This window comes from Mus musculus, chromosome 15 (assembly GCF_000001635.26).
Source record: "Mus musculus strain C57BL/6J chromosome 15, GRCm38.p6 C57BL/6J".
NCBI lineage: Eukaryota > Metazoa > Chordata > Mammalia > Rodentia > Muridae > Mus > Mus musculus.
This window is the reverse complement of record NC_000081.6, coordinates 76,452,613-76,477,348: the sequence shown is the minus strand read 5'-3', so window position 1 is coordinate 76,477,348 and position 24,736 is coordinate 76,452,613. Positions and strand designations below refer to the sequence as shown.

Genomic DNA, 24,736 nt, shown 5'->3' with positions numbered 1-24,736 from the left:
CTGCGCAAGATGGCTTCACCCGGGCTGCTCACCAATCAGAGCCTGGTAGGGCGGAGCCTGGCTGGGGGCACACGAGGCGCTCCCGCTGCCGGAAGCGGCAGTAGATCGGTAGCCGGCGCGGCGCAGCATGGCGGGGGCGTGTGGTAAGCCCCACATGTCACCGGCATCGCTGCCGGGGAAACGACGTTTGGAACCTGATCAGGAGCTGCAGATACAAGAGGTAACTTCCAAGTAGCGGACAGCATCCCTCTGGGAACCATGCAGGCACTTGGCAAGACCAGGGAGGCCGGGCCGTGGCGCAGCGTGTAGTGTCGTGTGGGTCGCCTAGAGCCTGATCGTCCAGTCTGGGCTGTTATTTTGGAACTCTCAGCAGAACATTACTTGCGCCGAGGGGCGCTGGAACCCGGGGGATAGTTCTGTGGCTTGAACCGTGTTAAGGGAGAGACCTTTAAGAGTCCCCTCACCATAGTCTCTGGACCTTCCATCTGTGCTTCCTGTCCTGGGAAAGGTTGTAATTGCGCTCGTGCTGTGCTACCAAGCCAGCATGTCAGGTGTGTTGTGAATCAAAAGAGGACTTGAGATTATGGAAGTCTGATTGGAACCCAGGGCATCCAGAACTGGTTGTCATGGAACCATTGCTAGTCCATGTTGCTAAGCTCAGTAGGCTTGCTACATTCATCAAATGTAGGTGGTAGAAGGCATGCACAGCTGACTCCACTGAATTGGATCCTCAAAGTTCTCAACTTTCCTAATGCTGTGGCCCTTTTAATACGGTTCCTCGTGTTGCGGTGATTTCCCAACTACAAAATCATTTTCGCTGCTACTTCATAACTGTAATTTTGCCGGGTGGTGGTGGCACACGCCTTTAATCCCAGCACTTGGGAGGCAGAGGCAGGTGGATTTCTGAGTTCGAGGCCAGTCTGGTCTACAAAGTGAGTGCCAGGACAGCCAGGGCTACACAGAGAAACCCTGTCTCGAAAAAACCAAAAAGAAAACATAACTGTAATTTTGCTACTGTTATGAATCGTAATTATTTGATATGCAGGATAGTCTATGAAAGGGTTGCTCGCCCCAGAGGGATTGTGACCCACTGGTTGAGAACCACTACGTAAGTTGTCCCTTTGTTTTATGAAACGCCCCTAAGCTTTTCCCTCTGTGTAGTTCTAGGCAGTAAGCCTTTAATAGTCAGTTGTTTATGCCCTAACTGCGTGCAGTACTTTTACTTGTTAGTATGACAAGTAGCGTAGTTTTAGAGATGTCAATAATAAGAGAATGTCAGTGTGACATCTATGGAAACTCAGGTGATCACTGTGATGATTGGCAGCGAAGGCCACTCAGGTAGACAAGAACTAGCCAGCGGCATTGGCACCCATCTTTAATCCCAGCACTCAGAAGACAGAGACAGATGACCTCCGTTAGTTCGAGGTCAGCTTGGTCTACAGTGTGAGTACTAGGTGCAGTCACATGCTTCCTCCAGTGTTCAAGTACTTGTTCAACTTTTGGAGGTCAGTGATAGAAAACTGTTCACAATGCTTGAATGTCTTATTGTGTTCGTTGTAAAGTGGCCTCTAGGGCTGTACTCACAGGATTCTCTGTTCAAAAAAAAAAAAAAAAAGACAGCAGATGGTTTGTTTGTCTGGCACTGGGATGAAACACCAAGACCAAGGCACCTTATCAAAGGAAGAGCTTACTTGGAAGCTTGCTTGCAGTTTTAGCGGGTTGGTCCTTGACCACCATGGCAGAGAGTATTGTGCTGGAGCAGCAATTAAGAGCTTCTCTTATATCTTGATGAGCTGGGAGAGAGGAAGAGGGAGGGATTCTAGGCTTGATGTGGATTTTTGAAGCCTCAGAGCCCACGCCCAGTGACCTACCAACGCCTCCTAATTTTTCTTCAGCAATCCATCCCCTGGGAACCAAACATTCAAATGTATGAGCGTATAGGGGGGTGGGGGGCTCTTGTCATTCAAACCAACACATAGGCTTATCTTGCTAATCTTCAGCTTTCCGACTTGTCCGTCAGGGCTTGGTCCTGGTCGTCAGGGTAAAGAAGCCTCCTGTTGCAGCTGGTCAGAGCCTCCAGGGAGTTCTAATCCCCCCCAGGCCCAGGGTCCCATTCCAAGCTGGTGTCAGTTTCAGGACCCTTAGGTGACAGTAGGGTGTGGAGTGTGTCCGTGGAGGAAACTTGGTTTTGGTGGCACAGTGAGAAGAAACTGATCCCCACAAAGCCAGTGTGTTCTTGAAAGGTTCCCTCTGTTTGTTGCACGGCTCTGGGGACTGGTGTGTCTGCTCCGAGGGCAGGTTCTGTCCACAGAGGCAGGAGAGGAGGAGGGTTCCAGGCCGGGTGAGTGGTTTCGGCGCAGACGGAAGTGTGTGACCAGAGGCACCTGCTTCCAGGTGGCAGTTATTAAACCCTCTGATTCCTTGCAGCCTCCTCTCCTCAGCGATCCTGACTCCAGTCTCTCTGACAGCGAGGAGAGTGTGTTTTCAGGCCTCGAAGATTTGGGCAGTGACTCGAGTGAGGAAGACACTGAAGGAGTGGCCGGATCCAGCGGTGACGAAGACAACCATAGGGCAGAGGAGACCTCTGAGGAGCTGGCACAGGTGGGTGAGGGACCAGCTTCCATGGGCTCTCCTGCACATGAGGATGGCCAGAAAGAGGAAGTGCCTGCCTGGGAGCTGTCCGCTTCACACTGTCCCCTTCGTGGTGTCCTCGGGAACCTGGTCCTCTATCCGTCCCTCGTCACACATTTGAGCTCCAGGGTTTGTAACCTCAGTTGTCTGTGCCTTTCCTGAGAATGACGAATGCCCACGTGCTCATGTCTTTGCTCGTCAGACAATTCTCAGACCACCTCTATGGGACAACGGGCTGACACTGGTCTAGGGATCGTCTTGAGTTTTCTAGAGACAGAGCCTGAGATGGGATGCTCCTGCTAGGGGTGCCAGTGGTACGTGTTTGCGAGGGAGGATGTTCAGCAGAAAAAGCAGGAGAGACCAGAGGCCAGCATAGCTGCCCGTGGGCCTTGGAAGCTGAGGCAGTTGTTTGCTGTACTGATGGGGAAGACTGTATTCTGCTCTTTGTTTGATAAAAATGAAAGAAAAGTTTAATTTGATTAAAATACAGCAGCAGTTTAAAGCTTTCTGCAAACTAGTTTGTAATGGTTTACACTTCAGTGGCCCTGTCGTTTTGGAATCATGACCTTGGTTAATCATGTCTGCTGTCAGGTTGGAAACCAAGAAGCCAGGCCTAGATCGTCTGGGTATGGTAGGTTGAAGAAGTGCTGACCATGGTCTTTGTAAGATTGGGGGCTTACTATTCTCTCTCTCTCTTTTTTGTAGGTTTCTTATTTGTTTCTTGTTTGCTTTGTTTTGGTGTGGCTGGTGTATAAGTAGAGTCGTTCACGTGTGTGGGTGGGTACGAGTGGAGCCTGGCTTAATACTGGATCTTCCTTGATTCCTGGCCACTTTATTTGACTGAGTCAGGATCTCTCTCTCTCTCTACCCAGAGCCACTTCACCAGTGACCTCATAACCACCCCCACGGCCCCCCCCTTTCCTGTTTCTTCCTTCTCCTTTCTCTGTCTCCCTTCCCTTGTCCTTACTGTGAGTTCTAGGGAAGTTTTTTTTTGTTTTTTGTTTTTCTTTTCTTTTTTTCCTCGAGACAGGGTTTCTCTGTGTAGCCCTGGCTGTCCTGGAACTCACTCTGTAGATCAGGCTGGCCTTGAACTCAGAAATCCGCCTGCCTTTGCCTCCCAAGTGCTGGTATTAAAGGTGTGCGGCACCTCTGCCCAGCTGGTTCTAGGGATTTGATCCCAGGACATCTTTCGAGGGAGGCAGGAGCTCCACCACACCTCAGGTGGTGCTGTCTTGTTCTTATTTGGTGTTGAGTAGATTTGTGACTGTGTGGCCATTTCTTCCCATTAATGTCTGTTGACCTGTCCCCCTATACTTGATTTTTTTTTTCTTTCTTTTTTCTTTTGAGACAGAGTCTCACTGTGTAGCTTTGGAGCTCACTCTGGAGACCAGGCTGGCCTTGGACTTGAGATCCACCCATCTCTGCCTCCCAAGAGCTGGAATTAAAGGCATGTGCCACTATAATGGGCGGTTTTGCTTTTTAAAAAGCGTATATTTGAGAGAGTACTGCAGAGATGGCTCACTGGTTCAGAACACTCTCTGTTCTTCCAGAGGACCTGGGTTTGATTGCCAGTACCTCTAATGGTAGTTCACAACCACCCGTCACTCCAGTTTTAGATCCAGTGCCCTCTTCTAGCCTCCACAAGGACCAAGCAGGCATGTAGTGCACAGACATACATGCAGGCAAACATGCATACACATAAAATAAAACAAATTTTAAAACATTTATGTTGAGGTATGTGTATGGTGTGCTGTCCGTCTGTGTATCATAACCCCTCCACCCCCATCGCCCACCCCGTTTTCTCACTGCTTCATACTTTTGACATGCAAGAATGTAAGAAAAGGTAATAGCCCTGACATTAACTGGAGAGTTCTGAGTTCTGACTTAGTGTTGCCTCTAGCAAGAATGCCTTGCTGGGGTCCGCAGTATGCTCTGGGGCATAGCAGAGATTAGCTACTAGGAAGTATCTTGACAGGCTTGGAGATCAAGTGTTAGCGCCATCTGGTGGAGTGTGGAGTTTGGAGCTGTGGGTGTCTGGGACCAGGAATTCTCTCAGCTTCCCGAGTCCCGCCCTTCCCCTGCCTCCCTGCTCCCTACTTGTCTTCTGTCATAGACTGTGAAGGAGGGAGCAATTGCTCCCTACCTGTCTCAGAGCTGCACACTGTCAAACAGTCGCACATGGAAGTCAGAGGTGAGGCTGGGTAAAGAAGGATCATGTGTCCCTGTTCTGTAGTGTCATCTTGTGGGGCAGAGGGATGTGTATCCTACAGGGTCTGCTACATTCTACCCTAGGAAGCTGTATATTGAGTTCTGGTGAGAGCGTGCAGAGCACTGTCACTTGTGTTACGGTCCTGAGATGGTAGTTCGGGGCTATCAAAGCCTGTTTCCAGGGCCGTGTAATGTCCCCATGGGCTGCTTTGTCCTCGTGGTAAAGCAGTCACAGCCCTTTCAGGTTTAAGAAGGACAGCCTTCTAGGCTAGGGTAGGAGGAGCATAAAGATTTCTAGATATGTTTTATTTGTTATTATTGCATGTGTGAATACAGGTGTGCTTGTGCCACAGCATATGTGTGTGGTCAGGGGACATCTTGTGAGAATTGACTCTATTCTTCCAGTGTGGGATTTGGGGATCATTAGGCTGTCAGGGTTGCATAGCAAGTATTTTTACCGGTTGAGCTATCTCACTGACCTTGTCATGTTTTAAAATGTCTACAGTCGCCCTGCCCAACGTGGAACTACTCTTCTCCCAGGTTCCTCCCTGATGAGCAGCTAGACCTTGTGTCGTGTGCTGTGTCAACCCTGGGCTAGCCCTGTCTCCTTTCTGTCAGCCCTGAGCCCCTCACATAGCTCCACATGGAATGTCTGGTCATGTGCAGCCAGACCCCAGTATTGGTGAGCTTGGTAGAGACCAAGGTCTGGCCCTTTTGTTTATTTGTTTGCTTGTTTTTAAATTCTATTTTATGTGCATTGATGTTTTGCCTGTGATGTCTGTCTGTGTGACAGTGTCAGATCCCCTGGAACTGTAGTTACAGACAGTTGTGAGCTGCCATGTGGATGCTGGAAACTGAACCCGGGTTCTTTGCAAGAGCAGCCAGTGCTCTTCTTAACCACTGAGCCACCTCTCCAGACCCCTTTTGTTTTAAGTGTGTGTGTGTGTGTGTGTGTGTGTGTGTGTGTGTGTGTATGCCGGAGATTGATGTTGGGTATCTTCACGTATATTTACCGTATTTATTTTTGCATTTATGTATATGTGTGTGCTTGCATGGCTTTATGTGCACTGTGTTCGTGCTTGGGCCCTCAAAAGTCAGAGGGCATTCAGTCCTCTGGAGCTGGAGTGCTAACTCCAGCAATTATGAACTACGCGAGGTTGGTACCGGGCACTGGACTAGTGTCCTCTGCTAGATAACTAAGTGAGTGCTCTTCCACGCTGAGCTGTCCCTTCAGCCTTACCTTTTCCTTTCCGTGAGGCAGGGTCTCACTATGTCGTCCTAGCTGGCCTGAAACTCACACTGATCTATCTCCCTCCCTCTGCCTCCTGAGACCCTCACCTCATTGTTCTGAGATGGAGTGAACCTGCAGCTCATTGACAGGACTGGCCAGCCAAGGAGCTCCAGAGATCTTTGTGTCCCATGTCCTCAGCCGTAGGATTGCAGACACGTGACACCATACTTAGCTTCTGCTTGTTTTGGTTTTGGTATTATTTTTGAGGCAGGATCTCACTTTGTATCTCTGGGTGTCCTGGGACTCACTAAGTAGACCAGGTTGGGCTTGAACTCCCAGAGGTCTGCCTCGCTCATGCTTAGATTTTTATGTAGGTGTTAGGGTCCGAATTCAGGTTCACCTGCTTTCTGATGGAACCATCTCTCTAGCCTCCCTCAGGCAGTTACTCTTCTTTTGCGGGGAGGGGGCAGGGGAGCAGGTCGTTTAAGACAGGGTTTCTCTGTGTATCTCTGGCTGCCCTGGGACTCACTCTGTTGACCAGGCTGGCTTCAAACTCAGAGAACCACCTGCCTCTACCTCCTGAGTGTTTTGGTGTGCGCCATCATATCCAGCTTTAGTAAGTTATTTTTCTTTTGAGAAGCAAGAACAATTTTTTATCCTATGTTATCTCTGGCCTCTTCAGTCTCTGCTGACATGTTGTCTTTAGAACTAGGTAGCTTTTGTCAGTCTCTTCTCACTGACATTCTCACGAAGTTCCTTCCACCGTTCTCTGGGTTGGCCCTGGAGACTGATGTTGAGAGTGGCCTAGGATCCTGCTGCTGTTAGGCCTAGGGCCTTTGCTGGAAAAGTGGGTTCTTTAGTCTCCTTTATACATAGTTTTTGTGTTAAAAATAGCGTGCTGGATTTGATTTTTGTGTTAGGGATTTGGGATGTTGTATGTGCATGTGTACATACGTGTATGTATGCATGTGTGTATGTGGGAAAGGGGAGGAGGACAAGCGGTCTTGGCCCCACCTTGCACTGGCTTCAGGGCATGACATACTGGAAGAGCTCTGCTCTTCTGAACCACAGGGAAGGGATATGAAGTTGACTTGGCTGATCCTGGCCTGCTTCCTGGAAGAGGTGGCATGCCTTTGTTCTATACCTGGTTGGTAGTGGCAGTGGAGTGTGGCCAGACAACACAGAGGGCCATTGTAGTGACTCAGCCAGTACAGGCACTTGCCACCAAGTCTGATGACCAGAGTTCGTTCCCCAAAACTCACACGGTGGAGAACCAGCTCCCTCAAGCTGTCCACTTTTCCATGTGAGTTGTAGCATATGTGTACCTACATCCATGTGTATGTCTCTCTCACACATACACACACACACACACACACACACACACAAGTAAATAATAATATAAAAAAATTAGAGAAAAAAGAAACTTGCTCATTTGGATGCCATTCTAGGCTCTTAGAAACCTCTCGACTCTCTCTTTGGTCCTTGCAGTATATTCTCAGCCTGGACTAGGCAGAAGTATACCTGTCCCGCAGATCAGGCTCTGGAGAGAGAAAGGAGTTGCCTCTCTTGGGGCTTTCCCCTGGGCACGTACCTATTCCTTCTTCACCATTGGTGGTTTACTGGCTCCTGGGGGGCTCTTTTCCACCTATTGTGCAGTACCCGGTGAGCCCCTGCTTGTGTGGCTCTCCCAGCGCCTGTCTTGGACGGTAGCTGCCCTGACCACTCCTGCTGGCTTCTGTTGGGTGGCTTCTTATTCACAGCCCTCTCTAGTCCTCTTCTGCCTCTCCTCAAGTTGTATACACTGTGCTGCCCACCCCTTCCCCTTTTGAGACAAGTTCTTACTGTGTAGCCCTGGCTGTCCTAGACCTGCAGTGTAGGTCAGGCTGGCCTTGAACTCACAGAGCTCTCAAGCGATGAGAGCCACCAACCCTGGCATTTCAATACCTCCCTGACCTCTGAGGGGCCTTCTGTCACCTAATACCCCGCTCTTTTTTGTTTGTTTGTTTGCTTTTTTTGTTTTGTTTTTGGTTTTTCGAGACAGGGTTTCTCTGTGTAGCCCTGGCTGTCCTGGAACTCACTTTGTAGACCAGGCTGGCCTCAAACTCAGAAATCCACCTGCCTCTGCCTTCCAGGTGCTGGGATTAAAGGCGTGCACCACCACCGCCCAGCTATGCCCTGCTTTTTTACCAGTCACTTGCATTCTCATTGGGTGGCAGTGTTGCCATGGTGTGAGGCTGCATACTGCTCTCCTCCTGAGGGCTGCCTGGGAGGATTTCAGGCCTGACATCTCAGTCCCCTCCAAGAGGCACCTGCCCATTTCCCCAGACCGGCTAAGGATTCTGGAGCTAGGCTTGGGCTAGGAGCTTTTTAAGGGTCCTTTTACCCAGTGGGTGCTAACTGGCTCTCTGGGGCTGGCAGACCTCACCACCTTCTCTCTGTGTTGGGAGAGAGACGCGTAGGCAGCCAGGCTGCTGAGGACCCTTTACCTAGGGTGTCCTGTACCTGTCTGCTTTGGATGTTTTAGTGGTTGTCTTTAATTTTTAAGTTGAAAATAGATGTATACCTATAAAAACCCCAGCACTCTGGAGGCTGAATCTGGAGGGTAGTTTGAGACAATCCTAGGCTACAGAGCCTCAAAAAGGGGGACAGAGAATTTGAGGAAGTGTTTTCCTGGGTTGTTCCCAGAGTGGATGTCTACCCTCCATAGGCCCAAGCCATTCATTTCCCCTAGTGGGAGATGGTCCCTGGGTTGTTGCTCTGTGTCAGTGCTGCCCTCTGGTGGATAGCGACTGCTCTGCAGCCATTGGATCCAGAATAAAGCTGCTGTTCTTAGAACCCCAGTTGCCTGGAAATAGCATATGTGTAGAGGGAATTCCCAAACCTCACCATTGGAGAGCCCAACCCTTGTCAAAGGCCTACTAGCATTTGGCTCCCCCAGGTATATGCTTCATTGTCCCGCACTGGAAAAGTGGGGAGACACGGTGCAGGCTGCTGAGTTTGCTTCCCACAGGACGCTGATCATGGCCTGTAGGCACTGCCACTGTGATTCATGTAGGTATAGTCCCTGGCAGAGAGCATTTGGAAGGAGATGTGGCATGTTATGGGCCCTGCCTGAGGCCAGGGCTCTGACACCTGCTTGGGAACAGTGGCTGGCCAGAGCTTGGTATTGTAATGCCACTGTCCCAGGGGCCTGCTGAGCGCAGGCAGAGTCAGATGTGCCTGCAAGTTGTGTTCCTGGGGCCTCTTGTGAGCTGGGGTTTGCAACCCATTTTTGGTGTACAGCAAGAAAGTGGGGGAGATAGAGAAACTGAATCCTTCCTTGTTCCAAGCCTGGAGAAAAACTTAGTCTTCCATCCTCTTTATACTGAAGGGAAAAACAGGCCAGAGAAGAGTAGGCCTTTGGCTCTTGCCTGGGTAAGAGGGACTGGGGCTGTGGGCGGGGGCGCCCACACACCGGGGTTCCTGCTCCAAGCACTTTACTGCCCTCAGGGGTGAGAGGTGGGCCTGTTTTCTCCATCAGTTCTGGTTCTGCCAATAAACCCGATCTGGTCTGAGCCATCCGCCTCCCCAGGCAAGGGAGAATCTGTTTTCCAGGTTGCGGTGTGAATCCTCCGTGGCACCCACTCTGACCTAGGGGACAAGGTCAGCCTTTCGTTGCAGCTATGGTGGGTGTGGAAGGTGCCTGGGGTCTGGGCCTCAAGGCATTTTGGGAGTCCAGGAAATCTCTCTAGGCCCTTGGCCAGTCGGTCTGTTCTGAATGTGGTTCTTAGTGGTTCTAGGTGTTCCTTACGACAGAGGCCATGGCTTATGTCATCACCCCACCCATAGCACTGCCCACTTACCCCTCTCCTTGTGCTCCTTGTCTGTAGGTCTGAGCAGGTCTGAGCAGGTCTGAACATAGCCTTTACCAGATCTGGGCCCAGTAGGACCTTTTGTGGGACCATTGGCCCTGGGTCACTGCGGCTGGTTTTGCCATCGTGTGGTGGTGTAGGTGAGTGGTGTGGGTAGCTAGCCCCGCAGATGGGCTGCCTCCCACTGCTCTTAGCAGCCTTTTCCTTTTTGGCCTGGTATCGAGTGTCACATGCTGTCTGGGCTATTAGACAGCAAAGGTTGGTTTGCCCTTGAGGGAACATCTCTTGGTAGGTCCCATGGTACAGGGTACAGGGGCTGAGGCTCTGAAGTACATTAAGATCTGGGACAGCTTTTATTCTGTGCTGAGGCCTTGCACTAGGTGAGGCTGCTCAGAGATTTGGGGTTGCACAGTGTTTCATGTGGTCTTTGGATCTAGGTTCCAGTGTTGGAAGAGTGGTTCTCCCAATGTAGCTGACCAGAGGAACGAATGGGTTTGGGCTGTAGGCTAGGGCCTCCTGATTATCAGAGGGCTGTTTTAGGGACCTCCGGAGTAACTCTCCCCTTCTCTCCACAGGCTGCCCCTCTTTGCTCAAGGACAGAGGAAGCAGGTGCTCTGGCCCAAGATGAATATGAAGAGGACAGCTCTGATGAGGAGGTAGGGCTTGGGCTGAACGGGACTTCCTGTGAGGTGAGAGCCATCCTGCCAGGGCTAAGCTGGTGCCTCATGCAACCTGGAGTAGGTGCTGACCCTCAGACTGGGAGAGCCCTGGTGTGGGATTGGGCCTCCCTGCAGGGGCGGTGCCGCTGGTTGTCAGAGGAGCCAGGTTCTCATGAGGCTGCTGAGCCCTGAGTAGGCGTCCTGGCTTGGGCTCTCCCCCCATCTGGAAGAACAATCTGGGGGTCTGAGACAGATGACTGAAGCAGCACATGTGTGCCATTGCCAGGCTGAAAAGGAGAGGCAGCATGGCTTAGCAGTGTCTTGTCTGTGGGCACAAGGGGCCCGGGGTAATCCTGCACTATCATGAATGCTGCGGTGGCACTGAAGGCCGACTGAGGGTGTTGGGCCTGGGGTGGCGCGAGTCAGCCTATGCTCTGTATCTGAGGGGTGGCCACAGTGACACCAAGGGCAGGACTGGCATATCCCGTGCTCCTTGTTGGCTTTGTGGTTCCTTCTCTGGCAGTGGTGACTGTGGTACCTTCCTGACTTGCGCATCTAGGATAGTGAGTGACAGGGAAAAGGACAGTGTTGCACTAGGCTGGGGTTCCCTCGGATCCTCCGGGAGTGGAGGCATTGAGAGGCTATGGTCTGTGGCCAGAAGGCCAGCAGGGTCTGGAAGCTCAGAAGTTATGCACACAGAGGTGGTGGGCCTGGCAGCTTGTTCCTCCCTGGTGAGGCCTGGTCCCGGGGCTGAGCGGTGGCCACCGTATATCCCAGGCTGGGAGCCTAGGAGCCTCTTTTTGGCTTTGGTGTGGGGCCTAAAGGGATGGATCCTCTTCTCAGGAGCGCTTCCTGCTCGCCTGTCAGGGGCTGTCCCTGAGGCCTAGGGGAGACACGCGCCCCCTCTCTGGCTGGGCTTCCTCCCCACCTTCAAGCTCTCTTGGCAGTGTCTACAGGAGCCTTGGCCGACAGCCCGATCCAGTCTCTGCTGCGTGTTCAGAGAACAGAGACAAAACAAAATAAATTGGTTTCCTGGCCGGAGCAGCGGGCGCACCGGCGAGGGGGGCCGCACAGCACGGCTCCCTGCCTGTCTCCCCTCCCCCCCAAGGGGCCCTGGCTGTCGGCAGCCACATCCTGTCGGCTACTTTTTTATGCTTGGTATTTTGAGAAATCAATGATGATTGTATATGGAGAATGGGAGTCGGGGGAGGGGCTTCCAGGACCGGTCAGTGCCTTGAAAGAGGTCTGCCAGACCCTGCCTGCCCTCGGGGAGGTATGGCTCCGCTGGACCTGTCCAGTGGCCCTTTGAGAAGGCTGGGCAGCCGCATGCTGTGTGTGATACATGCAAGAGCCCTTTCCTTTCTTTAAGTCTCACGTGTCGTTCTGGCGTGGGTGGCAGTTCTGCAATAGTGGAGATGCCCCTCTGCAGAGTTCCTGCAGTTATAGCTGACCAGCAGCTGGAAGGGACAGAGCTCAGCTTTCAGAAGCCAGGCCAGTTTGGGCATACGCATCTCTTCCCAGACACTGCTGGGGCCTGTTCCTCACCAGGGGCTGCAATTAGCTTTCTTACTCTCAGAGCAAGGTGGCTGCAGCTGAGAGGATAGGCCTGGGAGGGGGTGGGGCGTGGCCATCAGTGCCTGGCTAAGGATCAGGTCAGGAGAGCAGAGCTGAGCCCACCTCAGGCTGCCTGAGAAAACAGACCGTCTTCAGGGAATGTGTCCAGGGCCCTCCACATACTAAGGCCTGTACTGTCTGTAGCTGTGCCCGAGTTGCTCAGCACCTATAAAAGGTCACAAGCTACTTGGGCCTCAAGAGGGACAGCTGGTGGGGTCAGTGATACCAACCTCAGGATTTGGGGCTCTCCTGAGCCACTTAGCAGGACTAGCTGTGTAGGCCATATCATAGCACCAGGTATCCCTACAGGATATTGGACAAGGATACTGGAAAGGTGTTGATGTGGTTTGTCCTCGTGGTAGTGACCTCAGCAGGAGCCTAGAGAGATGGCAGCCTGTGGACTGGGAGTAGTCTGTGTGCCCTGCTGTTGCTGTTCCCCCATGATAACCCTCTTGACCATTCCGTGGATCTGAACCGAGCACTTGGGTTGGGGACATGGGAGCTTCCTAGCCCTGTTGTCATTTGCCTGTGCGGTGTTTTGAGAATCCCTCAACATCAGTGACTCTTAAATTAAGTGGCCCAGAGCACTGTTTTCTGATTGTCCTCTGGCTCCTCCCTCTCTTCCCCTAGACTCAGACCTGGTCTCAGCTGAGTGGGGGTAGAGCCCCCTAGATGAGTCGTGAGGCATGGTGGGGATGCAGTGGGGTGGGGGCGGCTGAGATGCAGCTGTGCTGCGGCTGCCCCACCCCCACATGGCCACTTCACCTCCTTCCTACAGCAGTGGGGCTTCATAGACGTGATCTCATCCAGTAGTTGGGACCCCTGGGATGTGGACTGGGATAGAAGGGCGGCTGAGTGGCCAATCTTTCCTTCCTCTGTCTATCAAGCAACTGGGAGAAACCAAGGCTGGGCCTGGTCAAGTAGAGAAACCTGTGCATCTGCTCAGCAGGCCTGTAGCTCTGTTCTTCAAGAGGTGTAGTCAGTGTGAGGGTTTCAGGGAAGCCATGATCTCTGGCCTGGAAAGTCTGAGAAGAGCTGGTCTCATATTCTTCCAGTCCCCAAAGGCAATGGGCCTAGGACCGTCCCTTGTATGACCTCTGGCCAAGAAGGGGCTCAGTCTGGGGTCTTTGTTACTGTCTTAACACCTCCCCACCCCCCACCCCCTTGCCCAATCTATAACTCAGAATCCCACAGGAACACGGCCTGGCCTGTCTGCATCCAGAACCTATGATCCCCTCTGCTCTCTCGCCAAACGCAGTTAATGGCTTCTCCCAGCTACTGAACCGGCAGCTGCCTCCAGTGTGCTGGCGGTCTCTGCTCCTCCGGGGCCACCCCCGCCTGCCGGCAGTGTCCTGGCCGCCTCCCTGTGTGCACTCTACTCTCTCCACGCTTGCTTGCGTTACTGCTGGCAGGGGAGCCTGTGGGCTCAGGTTTCCATGAGTGAGTGACCCTCCCTGCTGTTTGTAGAAGGCACCCGGGTCTGTGCAGACTGCTCTGGCGGCTGTCCACTTGAGGCTAGCCTTTATGCCTGCCTCCAAATGGAGCCTGTGGCCAGATTCAGACCAGTCTTTTAGGTCTAACTCCATCCCACTGAGGCTGCCCAACATAGGGACTCACCAGTAACTACTGAATGTGACTGGGCATGTGTTTCTGTAACTGCTGTTTACAATACTGGACAGGTAGACCTTAGTGCCATTTCTTGACTTTGCTTATGGTTCTGAGAGCCACGAGTCAAGAGTGCCCAAGCTGCCAGGAGAGGGCCTTGGGGAAGCGGGGGGGGGGTGGGGGGGGGTGAGGAGCAAGCGGAGGAAGCCATGTATCTCTTACGGGGTTAGAGTTGGTCCTGGCTGTGGCTAGCAGGTAAAGGTAGGGCTACTTCAGACTTGCATCTTCTTGCTAAGGATGGGGTACAGCTGGAGAGCAGGTCTGTGGGGCACAGTAAGGGCAAATATTTGAAAGGCAGGGAATGCTGCTGCTGATCGTGAGCTGCTGGAGGCACAAAACAGGCACCCTTTGAAGAGGGCCAGGACTGCCTCGCTGGGGAGGGGTTCAGACTCAGAAGCCCTGTACATGAGGCGCCCTGAAGCCACCTCCCTACTTAAAGCATCAACTGAGTCTGACCAATCAGAAAGACCTTTACCCTCAGCCTCTAGAGATAAAAGCTACGGATGAAGCCTGTGCCCGGCTTAGTGCCTGTGCAGGAACATCTGGGGTCTCTTGCTTACGGAAGTAGGGAGAACACCATTTAATTCTGAGTGGTCCCAGGAGAGGGACAAGGAAGTTGAGGCTAGGGCAGCTATCTTTCTCCCCAATGTCCTCCACACACCCCCAAAGAAAGACTCTGGCTCTCTGTTCTCTTGCTAGGGGGCTGCAGCATCTCGGGTGGGCTAAGCTAGCACCTCAGGAGATTGTCAGCATGGTAGAGGGGAGGAGGGGACTGGAAGCCGGCTGGCAAGGAGATGGTAGATTCAGAGGTGGTACCTGCCTAGTCTACCCCTGTTGGGTCTCCGCTGGTTTGGCCTCAGAATAGGAAAAGACCTTCTCCCTCTGGTCTGTCGTGCAGGCCTCTCATGTATGCTTCAGAGCCTACCGTTCCATCTGGAACCTTGTGTTGGGGTCAGTGTGGCACGTGAGGCCAAGGCAGCTGGCTAGTGCTCAGCACTCAGAGATAAGACACCCCACGAGGGGGAGGTGGCAGCACAGGAAGGCCGTGAGCTCGGAGACAAGAGGGTGGCTGGTGCAGGGGGAGCTGAGCAACAGTGAACACTACCCGCATTGTAATCGGAGAGGGGCTGGGGAAGAGAGAGACTGAGCGAGGCGGCTGACCCCATGCTCCCCGGGGACAGGTGGGAGAGGCAGAACGAGGAGAGAGTGAAGGATTCCAGAGGTGGGCTGGCTTCCTCTCTCGCAGACAGACACGGGAGGGAGGTGGGCAGCGGGCCAGCCCCGTACCTGCAGTTCCAATCTGCGGTCCTGACAGCTGCAGCCACTTTGGGGAGGGGGAGGGGAGGGGGCTCATCGAGAGCGGAAAAGTCCCAGCCGACACTGTGTCCGCCGTCCGGTGCAGTGGGGGGAGTGGGGGAAGGAGATGGGATAAAATGGAGGGATAGATGTGGACCTACCAACCTCATCCTATACCCTTTTCCTAGGAGCCTGGATAGCCCCCCAGGAAAGCACGGCCCTTGCGTCTGTCCGCCCTCCATCAGCCTGGCCTGGGGTCTCAGTGCTGGGCCTGACCCAAAGGGGTCACATGTGTTTCCTGGCAGTCCGCAGGTGCTGAGCAGGGCGGGGGCGGCTGGCCTGGGGTGCAGGCAGCCTGGTGATGAATCATGTGGTGCCGCCAGCGGCTCATTCCCCAGGCTGGGGACAGGGAGCTGACAGCTGAGGCTGAGCCGAATGTTTCCAGCCCAGCTCAGCTCGAAAGGGTGGCTGCTGGCCCGTGGTGTGGGCCAGCCCCCCCCCCCCCCAGCTGCCTCTGTGGGGCACACACTAAGGGCGCCCCTGGGTTTTGTCCCACAGCTCCTCAGTGTGGTAGAGGGTAAAGTTGCCCTCTGGGAAGGATGCCAGGGGCTGTGGTGGGTACATAGCACCTGCCACTCTTTGGCCATAAGCTGTTGTGGATTCACGTGGAGCCACAGGATGGGAATGGACCATGCCACCCCCGGTCTGGTTTGAATCTGGAGCAGTGGAGGGTGACGGAGTGTTCTTCCCGCCCCTCCCCTCCTCCTGCTGGCTGTCGGGCCAAACCCTCAGCCACTGCTACCGGTGCAGCTCAGGGAGTGGCTGGGCTGCCTGCCCGGGCCTGAGGCTGGCCAAGCTGCAGCCTCTTTCAGAGTCAGGCCCTGCAGTGGAGGCCTTGGCCGGGCGCGTGCCGCACCCCAACTTCCAGGCCTCTAGAGAGCCTTCCAGCCCTACGGCCCGTTCCCTTTCATCTGACCCCTCTTGACACCCAAGCCTCTCTGGCTCTTGTCTGGTTGACCCTGGCCTACCACTCAGTCCTACTGAAGCTCAGGCTGCCTAGCTCCTGGGCTTCCCTGCCTTCTCCTTTGCCCTGGTCCCTTTGTTGGCTCTTTCCTCCTCTGCTGGGCTTTATTAAGTCCTGAGATGCCGAGTGGAGCTAGCTGGGCATGGTTGGGCCTCTGTCTGGCCCCATAGCCCCCAGCCATGCTGCTCACACTGGCAGCTCTGCACATGGGGAAGCGTACCTACCTGTATTTGGGGGCTTTCTCCGAGCCTTCTGTGTGTGGACCTCTGACATTGGCCCAGCCATTTGACTATTGAAGTAGGTACCACTCAGCCATTGGTCCTTTTGGGGTTTGTGAGGGAGATTGGCACCCAGGTCTTGAAATGTGAGGCCTCTAAGTGAGGGGGAGGAGACCTGTGTCCAGAGTGGGAAGGCCAGCTGGGGTCCTTGGGTGGGGGTTGGTACCCATCTGCCTAATACAGGGCTACCCTGCCAGGCTGTGACTCTGCACTCAACCCAGCACCTAGCACAGAGTCCTTGTAGCTTGGAAGTGAAGCTGGGCAGAGTCTTGCATGGGGAACGCATGAGAAAGGAAGGGCATGAGAAAGGAAGGTGGCCTCCGTCAGCCCCAGCTGCATCTCCAGGTTCTGGCTTCCTGGGCTGCAGGAGCTTTGCAGTGTGTGACTGAGTGCCCTTTCTCCCTCCCTCCGAGCAGCTGTGAGCTCCTGCAGGATTAAGGGGAGGAAATTTGGGGTTGGATTTCTTTCTGAACGAAACCTGCCGCTGTGACTCTTTATCCCGTTATATTTCTATCAGATTGGACACAGCCCCCTGCCCCTGCCTTAATGGCCTGGCTTTGAGAATTTCCTCCAAAATTACACCTTTGTTTCCTGCATCAGCATTCCCTGGAGCCCGTCAGTGCAGAGGAGGGGCCCTGTTGTCCCTCCCTATGAGGATGCCCACGTAGGCCTCAACACCTGGTCTACCCCCCAGCCAGGGACCAGGAGGCCTGCCAGTGCCAGCACCTGGTGCCCTCTGCCATCCTCCACCCACTACCTAGCCAGAAGTCAGGCCTGGCCTTTCTTCTCTGTTGTACCACTCAACTAATTGTCACCTGCAGGGTTTTAATGATCGGCCAGCTGTGCACAGAGCCTGCTGAGAGGCCAGTGGGGTCTTTGGGAGAGCTGGGTAGGACAGAGTGTTGGATGGCTAGGAATCCTTCCAGTGTGCAGCTGGAGGCAGAGATCAGAAGCTCTGGCAGCCCGTGGACCCAGAGCCTCTCTGGGCCTGCGTGGGTACCAGTGGGGACATGTAGGTAGCTGCTATTCGGATGGTATCCTCGGGCCCATCTAGGCCTGCTAGCCTGCTTGGCTGACAGCAGTGCTTATTCCCTGTACCCATTTTTAATGGAACACTGCTGGTGAAACCAAACATCCCCGTGCCTAGGTCCCCATCTGATCCCCTCATCGGAGGAGGCAGGGCTGCTGTGTTGCTTGCTGCTATTTACCATGAGCCAAGTGGGCTTGCCCTCTCCTCTCTCCTTCTATCTCAGTCACCACACAGCGCCTCTCCCCCTTCCCTGCTCCCTACACACACACACACACACACATATACCCCTGGTACAAACTCCTGATAGGTGATCTAACCCTGTCCTCACTCTGGGAAGATGGGGTGAGAGAGCTAGGGTCATAGTGAGTTCACATCCTTTCAAGAGGGTAGTCTGCCTCAATTTGGAAGATACTGTTTCATTTTTAATTATACAAAATTTCCAGACTTTATATTATCATATTAAAGACACAAGATGCCAACACTTGGCCCAGGTAGAGAGCCAGCATGGAAAGTCCCAGTGGGCCTGGGTCAGTGTTCGGCTGCTTAGAGTCAAGCCATCACCCGCCTGTCCATCTCTCTGTTCATAGGCCCTGCTCATAGCTGGGGCAGGTCTGGCCTGGTGAGCGTGCTCTTGGGGACCTGCGCTCAGATCAGGTCCAAAGTGGGGCTCTCCGTGACTCTTCAGTGGCATCCACCTTCACTAGTGGCATCACCTCTTGGCTGCTGTGGACCCTCCTCCTTCTAACTTCGAATCGCCGTCTTTCTGTCACGGTCTTTGCTCTGCAGAGGGGATGGGGGTGTGTCAGGGTCTGAGTGGAGACTTAGTGTCACCCAGCACTGCCCGAACCTTCCTGGCTTCCTGTTGGGGGCACTGCCTGTGCTAGGGCACCCCATCCCGGGCTCCTGCCACCCCCACAGTGCATTTTGGGGAGGGGAGTATACTGCTGCAGAGCCGAAACTGTAAAATTAAATTTCCCAGATGTTCAGGCCCCAGGAGCTTGCGCGTGCTGTCTGGAGAGGAAATGGGGATTGGGGAAAGCCGTTGTATTTTTTCCCTGCTCACCCTGCTTTTCCGGTGCCACCAAGTGCGGCCAGAGCAGTAAATCATGGCTGGCCAGCATCTCTCAGTTCAGCCTTCTCCCCTAGCCCCTCTACTGCAGGTCTCAGTAGACCAGGGGAGAGGCAGCAGGTGCCCATAAGCCTTGGGGTGGAGGTGGGCTGCGGGGGCGGAGGGGTAGTGGCACATCAGCCTAGTGGGGGCATCCCTTTGACTGCCTCACTGTTTCACATTGTTCCCCTCTGGATGGAAGCGTATAGATATACTTCTTACTTCTTGAATTCACCTCCTTTCACTTCTCAACTTGATGGGAAACGAGCCTGAAAGTAAGGCCCCTCTGCCCTGCCAGGTTCCTGCTGCCTGCCCTCCCTCCCGGAACTTCTGGGTGGCCCATCTCAGCATTACTTCTTGATCCTGTATTTGCAGGTCCCTATGACCACTACCAATGGGAGTCTGTGTCCCAAGGTATGGCTCCTCTGTGCCCTTCCCTCCTTTGGGCACAGCTTTGTTGGCAGGTGTAGATGCTAGGGAATGCTGCCCCTGCCCTGCACCTCTCTGCCTGGCAGGTGTGGGCTGGTGAGTACATCGGGGCCCCTCGGTGCTCCCAGCCCTGCTCACCAACTTTCTCTGGTTGCTGAGGCAGAAGGTGCAGATCTGTTTGGGCTGGGTGTTCTCGCCGCCGTCTCTGGCCAGTGGTGGTGGCGGCGGCGGCGGTGGCAGTGGGCTGCCCGCACGACCGCTGTGGAAGAAAGCGGGTCCCGAGTGGCATGGTTGCCCGTCGCCACAGGCCTCACCCACCAGCAGCACATTGCCCAGGTGAGAAATGTAGCTGGAGGCCAGGCGCAGCGTCTCAATCTTGGAGAGCTTGCGGTCCGCTGGCTCGGTGGGGATGAGTGTGCGCAGCGCAGTGAAGGCCGTGTTCACGCTGTTGGTGCGGTCCCGCTCGCGCGCATTCGCTGTGTGCCGCTGCCGGGGCTCGCGGCCTGGCCGCCCCCCGGGTCCTGGCCCGCTACCCGCGGCCCTCCGTCCTCCTGCCCGCCGCCGGGCGCCCTGGAGGCCACAGCGCGCAGCATGCACACGGCAGGGTTTCTCGTCGGAGCCCGAGCTCTCGCTTCCGCGGTCCTCATCCTCCGACAGCGGGCTCACCTCAGGGTACAGGTAGCGACCCGGCGGCGGCGCTGAACGCAGCATGGCGAAGGACATGGGCCGGGCAGGGGGCGCGGCGTCAGCTCCACCGTGCGCTGCTCATGCCGCCTCTTTAGGTCCCCACAGGCCGCCGGGCCAGGGGTCTCCGCTGCGCCCCGCGGTGGCGGCTGCCGGGTGAGGCGGGCACATGTGTTCGGACTGGAGTGGGGCCGCCAGCCGAGCAGTGCCTTTATAGCAGTCAGCTCCTCCCCCGCGCCTGGCCTCCGCCTCCCTTTCTGGCCTGGAGGAGTTTACTCAGAGCTCGTGCGTGCACCTTTTCCCTTTTAATAGCCGTGCCTAGAGGGCCCCCGAGCATCTTTCTGGTTGGAGCGTTTCTGGGGTGCTACTAGTGCCCCAAGACAATGGTGCCCATCCCACCCATTCTACAGGGCAGAAGAGAATAAATCAAGAATCAAGAGGCTTTCTCTCCTGGCATGCCTAAGTTCACCCAGCTGCCCTGGCCCTGAGTGCCTGGCCACACCCTGTCTGACTCTCCTTCCATGTGCACTTGGGTCTTTTGTGCCAGGCCGTGTGTGTGTGTGTGTGTGTGTGTGTGTGTGTGTGTGTGTGTGTGTGTATGTGAGAGAGAGAGAGAGAGAGAGAGAGTGTGTGTGTGTGTGCACTCATGGGGGTGACTCCAGCAGTAGCAGTCTAGAAATGGGTGTGTGTGGTTGGCATGACTTGACTCCATGGCCTGTGCCTTGTGCCAGATCTTACCCCTTTGACCCATCCTGCTTGGGGGCCCCACCCCCATCCTTGCTGTATGCTTCATGGGGCTTCTCAAAGCCAGTGCACACGTGGATAAGAGCTAAGATCGGCACCTCTCCATCCCTCCAGTTCGGAAGTGGCCCTCAAGGTGGAGAGCGTACAGCAAGAGCATGGGGCATTTCTGGGCTGGTGTGGACAGGTGCAGTGGGACGAGGCCCAAGGGGTCTTGCTGAGGGGCTGCTGGCACTCATCTGTGCTAGTTATGTCTGGGCCCCTCCTCCCTGTGGCTACTGTTGCAGGAAGTGGCCGCCTGGGCAGCAGTCCCCAGGCTGGGAGGAGTGAGGGTGGTGGTGGCTGGCAGGGGCTGAAACCAGGAATGTGTGTCCAGGAATGTGGCTGCTCTGCCCACTGAAATGGGAGGGGGAGGATCAGTGGTGCTGGAAGGGGGTCCTTGACCACCTGCCGAGCAGAACAGGTTTGTCTCCCTGAGGTTGGGGTGGGGTCTTCCCATGGTTCCTGCCTTGTAAACTACCCACTTGTACCTAAGGCTTTTGCCAGGGGAGGGAGCCCATAGGCGATGAGGTCATCCCTGTCTGTGGCTGCCCAGAGCCTTGGCCAAGGAATCCAGTGAGGGGGGAGGCTAGGGTTGGCATCACTTCAGTGGAAAATGTGAAGGTAAAGCTCAGGCGCCTCCGAGGGCTTGGGGGAGGGGCATAGCACCCCTGCCGCGCCACGTCAGACATCGGGGCCAAGGCTAGGGCGGATTTTGGGTCACTTGGCTTCTGGGCACTTGAGGCTGATCTTGAGTGGCTCTTCTGCCCTTGGGTGGTTTGAAGAGGATCAAGCATGGCAGGGACAGGTGCTGACGTGGTGACTATGCTACAGGACATTCGGAACACTGTGGGCAATGTGCCCCTGGCATGGTACGATGAATTCCCACATGTGGGTTATGACCTGGATGGCAAACGTATCTACAAGCCCCTGCGGACACGAGATGAGCTCGACCAGTTTCTGGACAAAATGGATGACCCAGATTTCTGGTGAGTTGGACCTTGGGTCGGGACCTGTGGTCCCTCAAGCCTGGAGTATGGCCCTGACTGGCTTTCCCTCAGGCGCACTGTGCAAGACAAGATGACAGGGCGTGATCTGCGGCTAACTGATGAGCAGGTTGCCCTGGTACACCGGCTTCAGAGAGGCCAGTTCGGAGATTCAGGCTTCAATCCCTATGAGGTAGGCAACAACGGTTGGCCCTACAGTCTGAAGTCCATGAACGCCCTGCCCCCCCCAACCTAACATCTTTGCCTCTCTCCATAGCCAGCTGTGGACTTCTTCAGCGGTGACATCATGATCCACCCTGTGACCAACCGCCCAGCTGACAAGCGTAGTTTCATCCCATCCCTAGTTGAAAAGGAGAAGGTGGGAACCCTGGTATCCTCCTCCTGCACACTCTAAGGTCTCCACGCTGCCACCTGACCTTACCTTTGTGTGCAGGTGTCTCGAATGGTACATGCCATCAAGATGGGGTGGATCAAGCCTCGACGGCCCCACGACCCCACCCCTAGCTTCTATGACCTGTGGGCCCAGGAGGATCCGAATGCTGTGTTGGGACGCCACAAGATGCATGTGCCTGCCCCCAAGCTGGCCTTGCCTGGCCATGCCGAGTCTTACAACCCACCTCCCGAGTACCTGCCCACTGAGGAGGAGGTGGGCCTGCGCTGAGGTGGGTGTGGGCCCCGGCCATGTTTCCCGATCCCTTCTCACCTGCCTCCTGTCTCCCCAGCGCTCGGCGTGGATGCAGCAGGAGCCTGTGGAGAGGAAGCTTAACTTCTTGCCACAGAAATTCCCCAGCTTGAGGACAGTGCCTGCTTACAGCCGCTTCATCCAGGAGCGTTTCGAGCGCTGCCTCGATTTGTATCTGTGCCCACGGCAACGCAAGATGAGGGTACGTGAGACAGCCCGCACAGGTCCTGGGGGAGTGTAGTGTGAAGGTGATGCTCAGTGCTCTTTTCCCAGGTGAATGTGGACCCCGAAGACCTCATCCCCAAACTCCCTCGGCCAAGAGACCTTCAGCCTTTCCCTGTGTGCCAGGCCCTCGTAAGTGTGGAGTCAGAGGTGCAAACGCCCTCCGGTGTCTGTGTGTCTGTCTTCTCACTCTTCTTCTCCTGCAGGTCTACAGGGGCCACAGCGACCTTGTCCGTTGCCTCAGTGTCTCGCCAGGGGGCCAGTGGCTAGCTTCAGGTGGGCCTGAGGTGGGAGCTGCCCTGAGCTAGGAGACAGGGACTCTGGGTGAGCAGCTCAGGTGCTGAGAGCGTCCCTGCTATGCCCAGGTTCAGACGATGGCACGTTGAAGCTCTGGGAGGTGGCCACTGCCCGCTGTATGAAGACTGTACATGTTGGAGGTGTGGTGCGGAGCATCGCCTGGAACCCCAATCCTACCATATGCCTGGTAGCTGCTGCCATGTGAGTGTAGGGCCCTGGGGGTCAGGGCTGGGAGGGGCACAGGCCAGTGGGGCTGATGCTGAGGAGGGGCTTCTGTCTGGCCCCGGCTGGTAGGGATGATGCCGTGTTGCTGCTGAACCCAGCCCTGGGGGACCGGCTGCTGGTGGGCAGCACAGACCAGCTGCTGGAAGCCTTCACTCCACCTGAGGAGCCAGCTCTGCAGCCTGCCCGGTGGCTAGAGGTCTCGGAGGAAGAGCACCAGAGGGGTCTGCGCCTACGCATCTGCCACAGCAAAGTATGTGATGGGACGGGGAGGGCGACGCGCGAAGACCTGGTCAGACAATCAGCCAGCACTGCTCTTCTCTAGCCAGTGACACAGGTGACCTGGCATGGGCGAGGGGACTATTTGGCGGTGGTGCTGTCTAGTCAAGAGCACACGCAAGTGCTGCTTCACCAGGTGAGCAGGAGGCGCAGCCAGAGCCCGTTCCGCCGCAGCCACGGGCAGGTGCAGTGTGTGGCCTTCCATCCCTCCCGGCCCTTCCTGCTCGTGGCCTCCCAGCGCAGCATCCGCATTTACCACCTGCTGCGCCAGGAGCTAACCAAGAAGCTGATGCCCAACTGCAAGTGGGTGTCCAGCATGGCTGTACATCCAGCAGGTGAGGGGAGCATGGATGCTCCACATCAGGGTAGGGGAGTGAACCCTGTGCATCTCGTGAGAATTACAGGCGCTGCTTCTGGCCCTAGGTGACAACATCATCTGTGGCAGCTATGACAGCAAACTGGTGTGGTTTGACCTGGATCTTTCCACCAAGCCATACAAAGTGCTGAGGTAGGTGGGTTGTGAGGTAGGTGGGACGGCCCCTTCACCTGGAGCCCACTGTGAACACACTCCCTGTCCATAGGCACCACAAGAAGGCCTTGCGGGCTGTGGCCTTCCACCCCCGATACCCACTCTTTGCATCCGGCTCAGACGACGGCAGTGTTATCGTGTGCCATGGCATGGTGTACAAGTGAGTGCTGGCCCTTCCTTCCTTCCTTCCCCAGCCCTTCCCATGGGACCGTCCCACTGGGTCCTGAGTCCCTCTCTTCCACAGTGACCTGCTGCAGAACCCATTGCTGGTGCCTGTCAAGGTGCTGAAAGGACACACCCTGACCCGAGATCTGGGTGTTCTGGATGTGGCCTTCCACCCCACACAGCCGTGGGTCTTCTCCTCCGGGGCAGATGGCACCATTCGACTCTTCAGCTAAGCCAACACACTACTCTGGGTGGCCTGGAAGAGGGTGGGTGTGCCTCCACACAGAATCCTCAATAGAATCCCATTCTTCCTGTCTTCCTGATTCAGCCTCCAGCAACTGCCCAGCCTTGACCTTACACAGCACCCAGAACCTGGCTTAAGCCAGAAGGGAAGGTGGTATTGATACAATGTCACCCACTGAGGTGTAACTGGCTTTATTGGGCAATAAATTGGGGCACCACAGTCTTGACCCTGGCTGGCAGCAGAGTCCTCTAGGCAGGACAAGCAGTGTGTCACTTGTGTCACTCGCAGGAGTGAAGTCAGCCTCAGGCAAACTTCACCAGGCGGCCCAGTGTCTCGGCAGCTTTCTCCCGCACTCCAGGCACTGGGTCCTTTAGGAGGAGCTGCAGGGCTGTGGGCAGAGAACAGGCCAGTTGTGCACATGCCTGGGCCTGTGCGTGGGGCGGCCCACTGCCTTTCTAACAGACGGGCCTCTGCTGGGAGGGCTCGGGAGCCAACGGAAAGATAGTTTTTCCTTTTTTAGTGTTTTTTAAGCTCTTTTGGAACAGTTAAGAAGTTTCCGTGAATTACTAGAGACGATGAGGTCACCAGTGACAGGGGAAAA

At 55.2% G+C, this 24,736-nt stretch overlaps 3 protein-coding genes across 19 annotated transcripts in view; 1 reads left to right on the top strand and 2 right to left on the bottom strand.

Moving 5' to 3' along the window:
- Positions 1 to 99: 99 nt before the first annotated feature.
- Bop1 (block of proliferation 1) lies at positions 100 to 24,361 on the top strand. The gene is made up of 16 exons (NM_013481.2): positions 100 to 220; positions 2,428 to 2,601; positions 10,497 to 10,577; positions 21,323 to 21,477; positions 21,550 to 21,667; positions 21,752 to 21,853; positions 21,929 to 22,141; positions 22,218 to 22,379; positions 22,451 to 22,531; positions 22,606 to 22,675; positions 22,765 to 22,897; positions 22,991 to 23,171; positions 23,244 to 23,532; positions 23,621 to 23,705; positions 23,779 to 23,886; positions 23,971 to 24,361. Exons 1-16 carry the CDS (start codon positions 128 to 130, stop codon positions 24,122 to 24,124), a joined length of 2,199 nt encoding a protein of 732 aa, NP_038509.1. The 5' UTR covers positions 100 to 127; the 3' UTR covers positions 24,125 to 24,361.
- Scx (scleraxis) lies at positions 17,881 to 19,938 on the bottom strand. Of its 2 annotated transcripts, none has more exons than NM_198885.3 (2): positions 19,163 to 19,911; positions 17,881 to 18,267 (listed from the first exon to the last, which is right to left on the bottom strand). In NM_198885.3, exons 1-2 carry the CDS (start codon positions 19,745 to 19,747, stop codon positions 18,229 to 18,231), a joined length of 624 nt encoding a protein of 207 aa, NP_942588.1. In that variant the 5' UTR covers positions 19,748 to 19,911; the 3' UTR covers positions 17,881 to 18,228. The 2 variants fall into 2 exon arrangements, with proteins under 2 accessions (NP_942588.1, XP_006520723.1); XM_006520660.4 differs by lacking the exon at positions 17,881 to 18,267 and adding an exon at positions 18,285 to 18,705 and having other exon boundaries at positions 19,163 to 19,938.
- The window catches only part of Mroh1 (maestro heat-like repeat family member 1), a 72,602-nt gene continuing 72,175 nt past the window's right edge, over positions 24,310 to 24,736 (bottom strand). For 15 of the 16 annotated variants that reach the window (XR_003951365.1, XR_001781513.1, XR_001781512.1 and 12 more), the window contains one exon: positions 24,311 to 24,523. Coding sequence is in view for 13 of the 16 variants with exons in the window: in XM_017316554.2 (XP_017172043.1) it covers positions 24,438 to 24,523 (86 nt within the window). In the remaining 3 variants the exon portion in view is untranslated. Of the gene's footprint in view, positions 24,524 to 24,736 lie in introns of all 16 variants that reach the window. The other variant, NM_175457.4, reaches the window with a different exon arrangement.

Bases quoted from the DNA above. Each gene is read 5' to 3' on its own strand.
- Scx (XM_006520660.4), bottom strand. From the start codon at position 19,747: ATGTCCTTCGCCATGCTGCGTTCAGCGCCGCCGCCGGGTCGCTACCTG. The intron at 18,706-19,162 runs GTGAGCAGGGCT...CCGCCCCCGCAG, and splicing joins TCAGCAACCAGAGAAAGTTG to CCCACCTCCACCCCAAGGCT.
- Bop1 (NM_013481.2), top strand. From the start codon at position 128: ATGGCGGGGGCGTGTGGTAAGCCCCACATGTCACCGGCATCGCTGCCG. The intron at 21,668-21,751 runs GTAGGCAACAAC...CTCTCTCCATAG, and splicing joins CAGGCTTCAATCCCTATGAG to CCAGCTGTGGACTTCTTCAG. The intron at 23,887-23,970 runs GTGAGTGCTGGC...TCTCTTCCACAG, and splicing joins TGCCATGGCATGGTGTACAA to TGACCTGCTGCAGAACCCAT.